Source organism: Simochromis diagramma, unplaced genomic scaffold (assembly GCF_900408965.1).
Source record: "Simochromis diagramma unplaced genomic scaffold, fSimDia1.1 OVJJ01000602.1, whole genome shotgun sequence".
NCBI classification, from domain to species: domain Eukaryota; kingdom Metazoa; phylum Chordata; class Actinopteri; order Cichliformes; family Cichlidae; genus Simochromis; species Simochromis diagramma.
This window is the reverse complement of record NW_024387040.1, coordinates 1,765,588-1,779,249: the sequence shown is the minus strand read 5'-3', so window position 1 is coordinate 1,779,249 and position 13,662 is coordinate 1,765,588. Positions and strand designations below refer to the sequence as shown.

General features: G+C 39.3%; 1 protein-coding gene across 11 annotated transcripts in view; it reads right to left on the bottom strand.

Moving 5' to 3' along the window:
* relch (RAB11 binding and LisH domain, coiled-coil and HEAT repeat containing) overlaps window positions 1-13,662 on the bottom strand; it is a 38,042-nt gene that overhangs the window by 17,581 nt on the left and 6,799 nt on the right. For 4 of the 11 annotated variants that reach the window (XR_005697617.1, XM_040044301.1, XM_040044302.1 and 1 more), the window contains exons 3-13: window positions 12,363-12,434; window positions 12,171-12,226; window positions 11,934-12,047; window positions 11,509-11,703; window positions 11,212-11,306; window positions 10,587-10,716; window positions 10,234-10,403; window positions 6,905-6,980; window positions 6,712-6,807; window positions 5,880-5,903; window positions 82-194 (exon numbers count right to left, since the gene is read on the bottom strand). Coding sequence is in view for 10 of the 11 variants with exons in the window: in XM_040044301.1 (XP_039900235.1) it covers window positions 82-194; window positions 5,880-5,903; window positions 6,712-6,807; window positions 6,905-6,980; window positions 10,234-10,403; window positions 10,587-10,716; window positions 11,212-11,306; window positions 11,509-11,703; window positions 11,934-12,047; window positions 12,171-12,226; window positions 12,363-12,434 (1,141 nt within the window). In the remaining variant the exon portion in view is untranslated. The remainder of the gene's footprint in view (window positions 1-81; window positions 195-5,879; window positions 5,904-6,711; window positions 6,808-6,904; window positions 6,981-10,233; window positions 10,404-10,586; window positions 10,717-11,211; window positions 11,307-11,508; window positions 11,704-11,933; window positions 12,048-12,170; window positions 12,227-12,362; window positions 12,435-13,662) is intronic. The other 7 variants (XM_040044307.1, XM_040044308.1, XM_040044309.1 and 4 more) reach the window with 5 other exon arrangements.

Below are 13,662 nucleotides of genomic sequence, written 5' to 3'. Positions count from 1 at the left end.
GACAAAAACACACATTTGAGAAAATACTGGATGCAGGCAGAGTTTTTTTAACCACAGGCTGTTGACACAAAGTGTTAGCACCTCTGCTCATCATCCGGTCGCTTGATTAGGTTAAAGAGGATGTGGAGAAGCTGGTCTCTCTCTTTAGGCTCTGGGTGAAGGCAGGCAGTACATAAGATGAGTGGAATCAACTCCTGAATTAAAGAAGACACAGAGACAGAAAAGGCTAGGATCAGTTTAGATTACTCTGCAAATACATTTTTAAAAAAGTGTGTGGTTATGGTTACAACACACAGGGGTGGAAAGGATGGTTTGTAGCACTCAAGCAGGCCCGTAATTCTATGGAGTAGCAGGAACAGCAACCGGGAAGAGGGGGCTTATTATGAAGACAGAAAATGGGAAAGTCACAAGGAGAAAAATACACAGGGGGTCACTCTTAAAAACCAACAGCAGTTTTTCAACACTCCTGCAAACATGCTTACGGTAAATCCCTTGCTGGTTTCATATCTACTCTTCTTTGGACTTTGAGGCACAGAAAGTTATGGCCACATACTGTAGAAGCTTAATAGTGCATGCACACGGCGGCATATAGACAGATAAACACAAACCTAATGCACTAGTTCTCCTCCTATAAATGATTCCTACTTCAGAGTTCAGACAAAGTTCATGGGCCTTCCAGCCAGAGGGGAGAGCACTCAGCTGCCCTTGATACAGGGCCTCCATGGCCAAACTGTGGTCAGCCCTGCATTCCCGCCACACACACCGAAATTAGAGAGTGCACACAAAGTTAAAAATATATTTTTTTTCAAAGTCTGTTTTTTTTCCAGGAAGATATGATGTTTTCCCTGCCAAGTACTGGAAGAACAAGCTAAACCCCAACGCTGGATGGACAAAAGGACCTAACAGAGAAACTTGGGTAAAGATAGGCTGTGATGAGTCACGCGTTCAATGCTGGACCAACCCTCTGAAGTCACTGCCATGTTGGCTATATTTTAGAAAAGCAAAAATATAACATTCGACTATCAAAAGGGTCATTTTAAGTGGTTACATGACTAGTCCAATATAGTTGAAGTCAATTTCAGCATTAGAAAAAAAAAAAACAAAAAAAAAAAAAAAAACAGCTTAAAATGACAAATTAAGCAAATTCAGCCAACTTTAACAGTCACATTGAATAATCTTCTCCTGCAGTCTATTACAAGGCTACACATTTTCACGGGACACATTTTGGAGAGTCAACAGCACTGGGCTGATAAAGCAAATAGAGGAATTCATAAACAGCACACATCTAAAAAGCCAGAAACCACGCTGACCCTGTTCTATTTCAGTGTGGACTCCTATGATGTGAAATCTCCTTCATAACTGACCGGTCCTGTGTCAACACTGTGGGCAGGTAGAGTGGACAGAATGACGCCAGGGACCATGGACCAGGGGCCAGATTCAGGGCAACTACTCCTTTTAATTTAAGGACCAATGTAGAAGAGCCTGCATTCAGTAAAGGAAAGCAACAACTCCCTTCCATGTGACTATTCCTTTCAGTCTTTTCGGTTATTTTAACTATGAGGCTATGGAAAGACCAATGTCTGCTTTACCACTCACATGATGGCTTACAACTTTCATCCAGGCTGCAACATCTCAGCAGCTCTCAATGACAGACTGCCTTATGTAGTTTCTTGACCCAGATGCTCATTATTGGGTATACCTGTAATGTGTCTTATCTCCAACAAAAAAAACAAAAAAAACAAAAACAAAAAAAAATAAATAAACAGTAATGAACATCTCTCTCTTAATACTACACACTGACTCATCCATAGTTTCCAGAAGATGCACACTCATTTAAACCACTAACAGGTGACGTGAACACGTGAACAACACTGCACTTCTTTTTCCAGGCATTTCCTGATGGCAGCAGGATAAAGTTGTGTGCCAAACTGCATAAACTGCCCAGGAATGCCTCCAGGACTACAAGGCCAAATGAAAGCATCGACCCAGCCTCTAAACCTCACAGAAGTTGTTTGAAGAACAGCGCGTTGAAATAATTCCAATCCAAAAAGGCCCCACCTAATTCACAGAAACTGAAGACCCAGTGCCAACGTGTTGGTGCCAGACACCACAGGATACCCTTACTGCACAAACTACACATATTATGCACGTGGTTTAAATGTTAAGGCTGTCTCAATACTTTAAGATGACTGGACTTTTTAGTTTTGTTTTTTCTCGCTTTGTGGTTAGGTTTAGGCATCAGAAGAATTTAAAGTAACTTATTACTCTTTCCACTAGTTTTTAAAGTTGTCAGCATCTACAAACTGGATTATCTGATCACTTGGTATAGATGGCTTTTTAAAATGCCCTGACCTTTCCTTTGGCACCTTAACGTGGTATGCATGCACATCACAATGTGAAGTCTAATCATTTTAGTAGCTCCCCGAGCAATCATCAAACACCAACATCAGGCCAAAATAAAATAAATAAATAAATAAATAAATAAATAAAAAAAATTCCAGCACTTGGGTTGATGCACAACTACTGAAAATTACATCAGCCAAAAGTGGACTTCATTACACGCCAAAGTTTAGGCATAATGTCTTAGGTATGAAATATTCCAACACAGAATTCCTGACACAGGTCTGTTTTGAATTCAAACACCTGCATTTAATAGTACATTACCAGAAATTGTCTGTCAAAGAAACCGTTCCAGTAAAACTATCAACCTTCTGTGTCATGTCTAGGTCCGTTAAAGATTACAGATAATCTACCCACTAAAAACAGGAAGTCTATAATTGCAGTTTTTAGATACCATCTTTGCCTTAATGATGCCTGGAAAGTCTATATAAAAATAGTACTGTAGCAAATTACTACAAAATAATGTTTTTGACAAAAACAAAAGTGTTGCAATGCAATCCTTTAAATTTAAGAAAAACACAGGGTTTAATGATTTACAGCATCTGCTAATACAGCCAGGTGGCAGGCAGTGTTTCATACTATCGTTTTAAGTCAAACACCTTTTGTCCTTAAGAGGGTTTCACATTCAAACAAGTAAAGGCGTGTCTCCAGGGTCGTGGTGGTTAGAAGGGTCAAGCCCGCAATACGGAAGCACGGGCAGCTTTATCTGTATCTGTGTGTGTGTGTGTGTGTGTGTGTGTGTGTGTGTGTGTGTGTGTGTGTGTGTGTGTGTGTGTGTGTGCGCGTGCGCGCACACACACACACACAGTCATGGTCTGTGAATCTAACGGATATTGTACAAAGTCCAACTATTCAAGAAGTCTTAATGCGCTGCTGTATTTACATTTTTTTTTTCCCTGCCAGCCTTTTCTCCCTTCAGTTTGTTTATCTTGATTTTTAAAAGAGATTAAGTTCTCCATAACTGCCTGGGGGTTGATTAAAACCTCATAACCATGGTGATATGCAAAGCAGCCCGACCAAAGACTACTCCAACTAGATTTACCTCTTTCAGTATATCCATTTGGTTTCCGATCAAGTTTCAGTTCCTTGTATAAACTTTCATGCGCTGTACTTATGTTACGCATGGACACGCATGGACAAAAAGTGCACACAAGCAGATTCTATAGAACACCTGTGCAGGTGTCAGCTTTTAAAGAGTAATTTCTTGTTAATGCAACATTTTTTTTTATTGTTTTTTCAAATCTCGTTTCCTACTCTTCTCAGTAATAAAAACAAAACAAAACAAAAAAACACTTTTGTTTGTGGAAACAAAAGCACTTAAAACCAAACAGTTGCAGGAAGAAAGCTGGCTGCATTTCGTTAAGTCACCTAATCATCAAGATCTGGGATTTTAAAACCTTTTTTCTCCGGGTTTTCAGATTTAAAAATAGAGCATAACCCCATTTATCAAACAGTTGCTAAACTGATATTTATCAAAACAGTTTCAAAATCTTTGGCATTTAGACACTTAAAGAGATTAGACTGATTGGGCCCATGTCTGATGAGCTTAATAAATCAAAGGTGAGCGAATTGAAGAGACATATCGTACAGCATGACATATTAAGACTAAGGGCCTGATTTACTAAACAGGGCAAATCAGTGTGAGGTTGCAACTGCAAGAATGTGCTGTAAGGAGCTGAAACAGCAGCTGATCTACTAACAACACACTAATGTACAAACAGATGTAGGCGGCTCATTTCTATAAGAGACCAACACAATTTAATGGAAAAAAACCCCAAAAAAACCCCAAAAAACCAAGCAGATCAGATAAGCGAGTGATCGTTCTGCTACTTTCTGCTAAATGGAAAAAAAAAAAAAAAAAAAAAAAATAGAGAAATTACAGTATAAACACTTTCTCTTCAGAAACAGTATGGTAATTCAGACTCAGGCAGCTGAAGGGGAATTCAACTCATACTGATTGAGACTTTGTGGGGTCTAAGAGGTTCAGGCAGCAATTCTCAGGATAAATAACACTATTATTTATCCCTATTTATCCAGAGAAGGGCTTCTTTAATCAAGACTGCTATATAAACATAAAATGTGTGGGTCCTGCAGGACATATAGAACACTAAACGTTATATAAGATCAGACGTTGAGAGATTTGCATGTTACTGAAGTTACTCCAGCTGTGTGTAAATGGAGTCATTGTTCTTTTGCACAAAGACAGACATTAATTTAGTACACTGCAGATGTGTCTTAGTCACATAAATTTAATTTTGACAGCGAGACATTTTAATATGATATGTAACAGACTCGGTACTGGACACATTTAAAATCAAACAAAACCATAAAAGAAACCAAATTAAAGTAGAGTGAAAAAGTATTTGCCCCCTTATTAATTTCTTATATTTTTGATTATTTGTCACACAAATGACAAAGCTGCATTTTGTATTTACTTGGGTTATCTTTGATTAATATTGAAATTTGTTTAGTGATCAAACCAGCTACACATCTGAAAGCAAATTGATTTGCTCTCCTGATATTTAGACTGTAGTATTGATATTTTAACCTTTGCCTTTTTCCTCAAATTTGCATGTAACTGATGCAAATATGCAAAAAAATGAGGACTCAGGTAGGGCGGCAAATACTTTTTCACAGCAGTGTTCGTAATGTTACATTGCTCTGTGTGATGTGCACACTGCTGAGAAAAAGACGAGCAGGTGCTCTTAGTTTTTTCATGAACAAATCTCTGTTTAGAAACATGAATAAAAATGAAACTGTGCAAATCATTTAAGGTCTGCTCTATATAGGGCGAGGGCACAGTGAACAGCTATAGCTCATAGCTATGGCACTGTGCTCAGCTCTAAACCGTTCACCTGTGTTAATTACACACTCATTCTGACAAAAACCTCCCCCTGGCATTTCAAATAAAGAACACTCCTAGTGGGAATGGCAGCCACATTAGCTAAACAACAGCCACACCTCACAGTTACAAAATTGCCGTTATACCTCTTAACGAGTAGATAGCAACCCCCAAGGAGTGTGATTTGCTCTGGCATGTTCTGTTAATAAATTTGGCCCCAAAACTGCAACGCAACTTACTTTTTGGGTACACACTATTTTTCAGTGTCACCGTTACAGGATTGCAGACTGTATTTGCAAAAAATAATAAATATGGAAAATCAGAGCTTATACTGTTTTCACACATGGATTTCAAACAACTTCAAGAGCGTTATGCCAGGATATTTTCCCACTGTTGTCTGTTCTCACAGGAAATAATTCCACTTCACCTGTGCTTAAGTGAAGCTATTGTCTGATCCAACTGAGTTGGACATTTGTTATCTCATTCATTTCTCTCAGGTAAGAAAAAGTTCAGGGCTGCAGCGCATGTGTGAAAATGTATTTAGTGACAGCGGTTTTGCAGCAGAAGGAATTGGCATTAGTTACACTTTTCTGATCTACATGTGAGAATCATGCAAATGAGTGCGTGAAAGACTCACCTGGCAAAGATGCGCAACCATTCTCTAGAAGAGAGGCATGCATGAGAGTGAGAGAATGAGTGAGACGAAAAGAGAAGAAAAAAAAACCGTGAAGGCAAAGGGACAGCAAATATGAGAGGAAAAAATGCAGAGGAAAAATGATGAGGACTTCTGAAAAACAAATGCCATGACAAAAGAAGGTGACCCTACATATCGATAGATAAGACACAAGTCAGCAGGATCTGGCAGGTAAAAATGTCTCCAACTCTATATTCGTATCGCTTGGGGAACGACAAAAAGGCAACACAAGGACAAAGGTGCTTTGTGCATCATCAAGTTTGAGACATTGATTTAATTATCTCAAAAAAAAAAACAGCAATCACACAAATCCCACTATTGCCAAGAAAACAGCCTTTGCACAATGTGTAACTCTACAGTTCATATTCATATTGTGAGAACAGCTTAGGCACAAAAGAGAAAAAAAAAAAAAAAGGGGGGGTAATGTTCCTTTAAAGCAGTAAATATTTCACATAACAGCAGATGGTGAAGTGGATGAATCACCAATGGAATAATATGTTTGCAAAGTTGTCAAATTGGCACCATTACTACCAAAACTACTGACAATAACCACATTAAGCTGTTTAGAGTCGTTTCCCCTCTACATTATAAATACACAGTTTAGAGGAAACTTTAGTAGTTGTGAATGACCAACTACTTTTTTTAACCTATTCTCATCCTTGCTGCTCTGTGTGTATCTATTGGTTATTAAAACAAGAAGCCTGTGATGGTGACAATGAATGGGGAAACAGGGAGGAGAAGAAGAGGGCAGGATGACCAGCACAAGCAGGTTTACCTCTCGTTTAGCAAGAAGGACATTAGGGACGATGTGAGGGAGACAGCGACCCAGCATTAGCATCACACTCTCCTCGCTGTCTGCTATACGAGACACCTGGGAACAGGAGGGACATTATATTCTGTTTTTCCTAAATTTACTTCTTTTCTTTCTTTTTTTTTTTTAATCTGTATATGAAATGTGTGCTCCTGACCTCTGCTCCTAGGCGGCTGTCGGAGCACATTCTGCAGAAGGACAACAAGGCTTGCTGGAAGGCCGGAGATAACTTCCTGAGACACCACAAAAAACAAAAGACCAAAAACAGTCACTACAGTCTGCAACACTTAATCTGTACACCACAAGTGCTCTGGAGAATGTCCTGACCGTTGAATGATTGAGGACTGGAATAGGTTACCCTGCCACTGAGGTTAGTGCTGCCACTCTCCCATGTAACGTGACATTACCACAGTACTAAGAATAGCGGGTGGCTGACTAACAGTAACGCACCACTCACTTTTTTCTTTTAGCACCACATAAATCAGATTTTGTTTTTGTCTTTTTAAGGGAACACATATTTAAATGATAAAAATAATGAAAGATCAAAAAAATATCATTAAAAATAATACATCATAGGTGGGACACAAATAAGAAAAAAAAAAAAAAAAAAAAAAAAAAAAAATATTAAATGAATGAAAGCTCAGTTTCAGTGATGACTAGTTTAAAGCACAATACACTTTCTTACTCAAGAGGGCAGCCACACAACCTAATACCTGGTTTTAGACAAAGACGAATAACTACCTCCATCTAGTGGCTACATTTACTGACTACACAAAAATGGCCAACGTGGCTGTAGTAGACACGGTTGGTTCTAATAATTTTTACAAGTATACATTTTTTTTCTTTTTGGCCTTCAAACCCCCACAGAGAATTTTACATTTTAAATTAAATAAATAAACAAAAAAATCTAACCGTAAAAGTGCAGAATTTTTAGCTTTTATTCAGCTTTAGCTTTTAACAGATATTACATTAACTGCTTAGAATTTACAGCCACTTTTAAGTTTAGTCCCCCCATTTTAAAAAGCGTCAGGTCACTGGACAATTGACTGATGAGCAGTTCATGCCCAGTGAGGCCTCTTCATTTGTTATTCCATTAAAATTTAAGCAGACGAAATATCTGGAGTTGATTCCAAGTATTGAGCGTCTAATTTGATAGCTGGAACTTGACTGGAACTTTCCAATGACGTCCAAAGAGATGTCAATGTAAATGAAAGAGGCCATCCTTAGGCTGAAAAAGTAAAACATACCTCTCAGGCAAACGGCAAAAACTTTAGGAGTGGCCAAATTAACAATCTGAGTCAATAACACTGTCTTAAGTAGTTCTATCACTGTCAAAGTCTACAATCAAGACACACCTTTTATGAAGGCAAATGCAGGGCTTAGAGGAAGGCACACTCTGAAGAACAGATGGCTATATTGAACTTTGCCAGACTAAAAGAGCCTGCACCTATCTGAACAAATGAAACCAGGTTTATCTTGTATCAAAATGGTGAGAAAAGTTTTGAGCATACCACATTATCTGTCTAACATGGCAGAGGCAGCGTGAACACATATGGCTGCCAGTTGAACCAGCTCTCTACAGGGTGGGCCATTTAAATGGATACACCGTAATAACATGGGAATGGTTGGTGATATTAAAGTCCTGTTTGTGGCACATTAGTATATGTGAGGGGGAAAACTCCTCAAGATGGGTCGTGCTTGGTTTCAACGTAAGTTTATTCTTTCATGAATTATTTACAAGTTTCTCTTTGTTCACAGCCATTGACATGTCAAAGAGGTTAACACGTGAGGAGCGGATCGAAATTGTGTTGATATCTGGTGAACGGAGTAACCGGGTCATTGCAGCAGATTTTAATGCAAGACACCCTACGAGACCACCCATCTCCCATACTACAGTTAGCAAACTGCTTGCTAAGTTTTGTGAAACTGGTTCAGTGTTGGATTTGCCAAAATGTGGACGCAAGAAAACTGTCACTAATGAAGAAACATCAGTGGCTGTCCTAGCTTCATTCAGCAAGAGCCCACAGCGTAGCACTTGTCGCATGTCACTGGAGAGTGGCATTAGTCGAACATCTCTTCAGCGGATATTAGCTACTCACAAATGGCACCCTTACAAACTCCAGCTACTGCAGCATCTCAACGAGGATGACCCAGATCGGCGCACAGAATTTGCAGAATGGGCAAAACAAAAATTGGAACAGGACCCTCAGTTCACGCAGAAGATTTTGTTCAGTGATGAGGCAAACTTTATTGTGAATGGTGAAGTTAACCAACAAAACCACCGCTATTGGTCTGACACTAACCCACATTGGATGGATCCCTCCAAGACTGTTGGAACAACAAAAGTGATGGTTTGGTGTGGTATATAGGGTACAACGATAGTGGGTCCATTCTTCATCAATGGAAACCTCAAGGCCACTGGATATTTGAAATTGCTACATGATGATGTGTTTCCCTCTTTATGCACTGAAGCTGGCACGTTCCCTGAGTTTTTCCAGCAGGATGGTGCACCACCACATTATGGGTGCCAGGTCCGAGCATTCCTAGATGAACAGTTTCCTGGAAAGTGGATTGGTCGTCGTGGGCCAGTTGAATGGCCCCCAAGGTCTCCCGATCTGACCCCCTTAAACTTTTATCTTTGGGGTCATCTGAAGGCAATTGTCTATGGTGTGAAGATACGAGATGTGCAGCACCTGAAACTACGGATACTGGATGCCTGTGCTGGCATTTCTCCTGCGGTGTTGCTATCAGTGTGTGAAGAGTGGGAGAAGAGGGTTGCATTGACAATCCAACACAATGGGCAGCACATTGAACACATTTTATAAGTGGTCAGAAACTTGTAAATAACTCATGAAAGAATAAACTTACGTTGAAACCAAGCACATCATTGTTTTTCTTGTAACATTACCAATAAGTTTGATGTGTCACATGGCCCTCTTCCTATTGAAAAGACAAAAGTTGTATCCAAGATGGCCGACTTCTAATTGGCCACCTTGGTCACCACCCATCTTGAGGAGTTTGCCCCCTCACATATACTAATGTGCCACAAACAGGACTTTAATATCACCAACCATTCCCATGTTATTACGGTGTATCCATATACAGTAAATGGCCCACCCTGTAGTTTCAATTATTGATGTGACTGTTGATAACAGTAACATGATGAACTGTGAACTGTACAGGGCTATACCCTGTCATACTCAGACAAATGCTGCAAAGCTGCTGTTATTGAAGATAAAACTGAAAGCACAAAGATACACAATCAGCAACTGAATTTGGCTGCACTAAAGGCCTGGCAGGACATCTCAAGGGATGTCCACAGGTTTTAGACTCAGGCAGTTAGTGGATTTACATATGTCACACGGGTATTAAAAAAAGCTCTATATTTTTTGTTTACATTTGAGCATCATATTTGCATTCCTTGATGTTAGGAAAGTTGGGTCTTTGTTTTGCAAGTTTTTTTTCATGCCTGAAATTTTCACTCACCTGTTTGGCTGATCAAACTGGACAGGTGGCTTATTCTTCAGCTTGCTGTGAGTCTGTGGGTGGAATTGTGATGTGTTCTGAGTAGAGAGGTTGTCTGCGTTATTGTCAGGCTCTGAAACCCCTCGGATGTCCAGATACTTGCCATTATCCATGGGAGGCTGAGGATAAGACTACAAGACGTTAGCATTATAGGGTCAAATATTTGGGCTTGTGACAAACTACAGAGAAACCGTCATACAGACTGAATGATTTTCTTTTCTTCTTGCTTTTTTTTAAAATTTACTATAGAAAACTGTGTGACTGGAAGTCATTTAAATAAGCCTGTGCTTTACATATTCAAAATTACCACATACCACAGAAAGAGGGTCAGCGGAGCAAGCAGTGGTAGCAGAAGAGGAAGAAGTGTTAGGTGTATTCTGAGAGCCCAGGTCCAAAGTGGTTGGAGGCGGGGAGGAAACGGTCCTCTTCAGTGTTTGAATCTCACTGTGGGGCAGAGGTAACATAACATAAGTCAAAAAATACTACATACTTAATCAAGCAGCAAGTGAACGAGACAATCGACTGTTTCACCCCTACCATCAAAGTCATGCTTGAACTGTTCAGTAAAATTGGTCAGAATCCTGATGGTGTCAATTAAAGACTTCACATGACAAGAAAATTAAGTTCCACTTTTTCATCAGACCAAAGTTTCCTCTGTAATTTCATGCAGCTGTGGTGCTTGGGAGAAATTTCCAATCTGGTTTTACACCATGGCCAGTTTTGGTCACGGTTATAGAAACTGAAAACTTCTGAGACTTTTTTTTTTTTTAATGAATACTTCTGCTGACTCTTTGCTCAGCAGTAGAAGGGGTAAATGTTCTTGCTGAAATGACATGCAGTGAAAGAGCTATGAATGTTGGAAACCTTGTCAGGATCAAAGACTTCAGAGTTTTTCAAAAAGAATAGTATACGAGCACAGACATGCACTCAAGCACACACCATTGCAGTTTCTTTATCTGCTCTGCTAGGTTCTGCTTCTCATTATTGAGGAGGCTTATCTGGTACTCCAACTCTTGCACGACTTCTGTCTGCTGCTAAAGAGAAGAAAAAAAACATAATGCAGACAAATTACAAATTCAGCTCAAGAGCCAGAGCTCTGAAGTCACAACTTCTTCAGATTTAACTGAAAGAGAAAAATCACTTTGCGTTTAGTTTCACAGCCTTTTCTCAATGAATCTCTCTGGTACTAGAAGGAATACAAAGCAATAAAACAGGTTCAACTCAGCGTACACACACCTGTTGTGAAAGGTCAGGCTTCTTTAGTGGATCTTGGGCAATGCAGTTTCCAGGAAGATCGACAAAATCCACTCCAACTGACACATCAGCTGTGTCCCGAGGAGAAGGGAGGGGGGTGCCACAGCTTCTGTAGAGCTGCAACAGGTCGGGGGGTTTGGGAATGTTGAGGCCAACATCATCCCACAACTCAAAGTCCTGGGAAGAAACATAAAGCAAAATAGTTTAGCAATTGTCATTTGTGTCAGGCATGGGCTCTTCCTTTGCATTACACAATTATGTGCAAGTACAAGTTTAAATTATTCATACTACCTTCAGTACTTTCTTATGAATTAGGATGTTTTGTTTTGTTTTTTTTGTTGAAAAGGAGACAGACCTAATTTTAAAAATAAAAGACTAACTCCAGTTAGGCATTTACCATCCTTTACCTGATCATCATTTTCATCAGAGAAGGTGATGGATGAGAGTTTGTATTCATTTTTCAATAAATACTCATTCACAAGGAAGTTTAAGGCTCTTTTCTCCAGTGGGCGGATAGGCTCCTGAGGCAGAGAAGAACAAGGTCGATCACGGCAATGTTCTCACAAAGGTTTAAAGGGACACATTCGTTCATTCTTCACTCATTTCACCACAAAGGAAAATTAGAAAGCTTGTAAATCCCCCACCTGAATTTCAGGGCTTGACTTGTAGTTTTTTCTCTCCTGAGAGGGCACTTCGCTCTCTGAGAAATTGAGAATATATGAGATAAATTTGAAAGGATGCTGAGCATCACTCACCAAAAGGAATTCTCTGACAAAAAGAGAGAAAGCTGTAACAAAAAGGGTTCAGGTGGAGAAGAAGTTAAAAGTGCGCCACACCTGCTGCCTGAGTCAAGTTGGCGCGCAGAGCCTGAATGGTCTCCTTTGCTTTCCGTAGCTCAAACTCCAGCACTGGACAGGAAGTGACAACACACACAGGAAGTGCATCCAACCAAAGACAGGGAACAAACAAATAAAACAGATGGGTATGAAAAACCAAACAATGACACAAAAGATTAAAAAGTCATAAAAACAAAACAAAAAAGGATGCATGCAAATCATGGGTCTAAGGAACGCATGCAGCAGAGGACTATGGTAAAGCTGGCAAGATGTTTCTTGGACAGGTGTGTTTTCTGCATTGAGACGCAGCTCGATGATAGAATTTCCTGCCCTTGTTTTCCTCTCATTAATACTTAACAAATGGAAGTCCAAATTTACCTAAATTGTAGCTGAGGCAAGCAAATCCATTCAGGCTACTAAAATGTATCCTTGATAAACTAGGAGCTGTCTGACACAGGTTTTTATAAGTAATAAGTAATTTACACATTTTAATTCAAGCCACTCAAGGGACAGCCAATGCTCAAATGTTTTGTTCTTAAGAGATAAGACCATCACACTATGAACACCACAACATAAAGCTATTTCAGCTAACAGACAAAACGTGAGTTTGGCATTCTTTGCTAGGTTACCGATTTAGACTAGTCTTTCTTGACTTTGCAAAACAAATCAAAAAACAAAAAACATAACACGATCAAGCCAATCATAGAAACACGAGGAAGCCGTTTCTGGCATCTTATATACTATCAGAAGGAGCAGAAGGTATTATTTATAAAAATGTTTATTTTTAATCTATAAGTAAAAATGGTAAATGCTAGATTCATACTGATTTCTTCTTTAAAGAACACACAAGGTCTTAAGACATGTTAGATTAAAAACACACGCAAAAAGTAATAAGCAATGAAGCAGGAAAACTATGTTGCATAGCTGTGCACTGAAAAATCTGCAATTTGGTCTGTCTCTTGTTTCCCCAACATGTGTCACTTAAGGTTTAAAGCTGCTGTTGGTTTCACACTTCTTTATAGCGTGAAACCAACAGCAGGTTTCACGCTATAAAGAAGAGCTTAAAAAAAAAAAAAAAAAACCCAACAAAAAGCCGAAAAACATTTTCAGGAAACAGTCTGAATTTCCATATAAAGGTCAAAGCCAATTTCTGAGCATTAAAAAATAGTAAATTTCTGCCAGAGGAAACTGAGTTACCATTCAGACCTTCCTAGCAGATCAAGTGCACAGGATGCAAACGCAACAAAATGGAAAACCAAGAACTGAATAACGGGAAGAGAAGGAAAAATAAATAAATAAA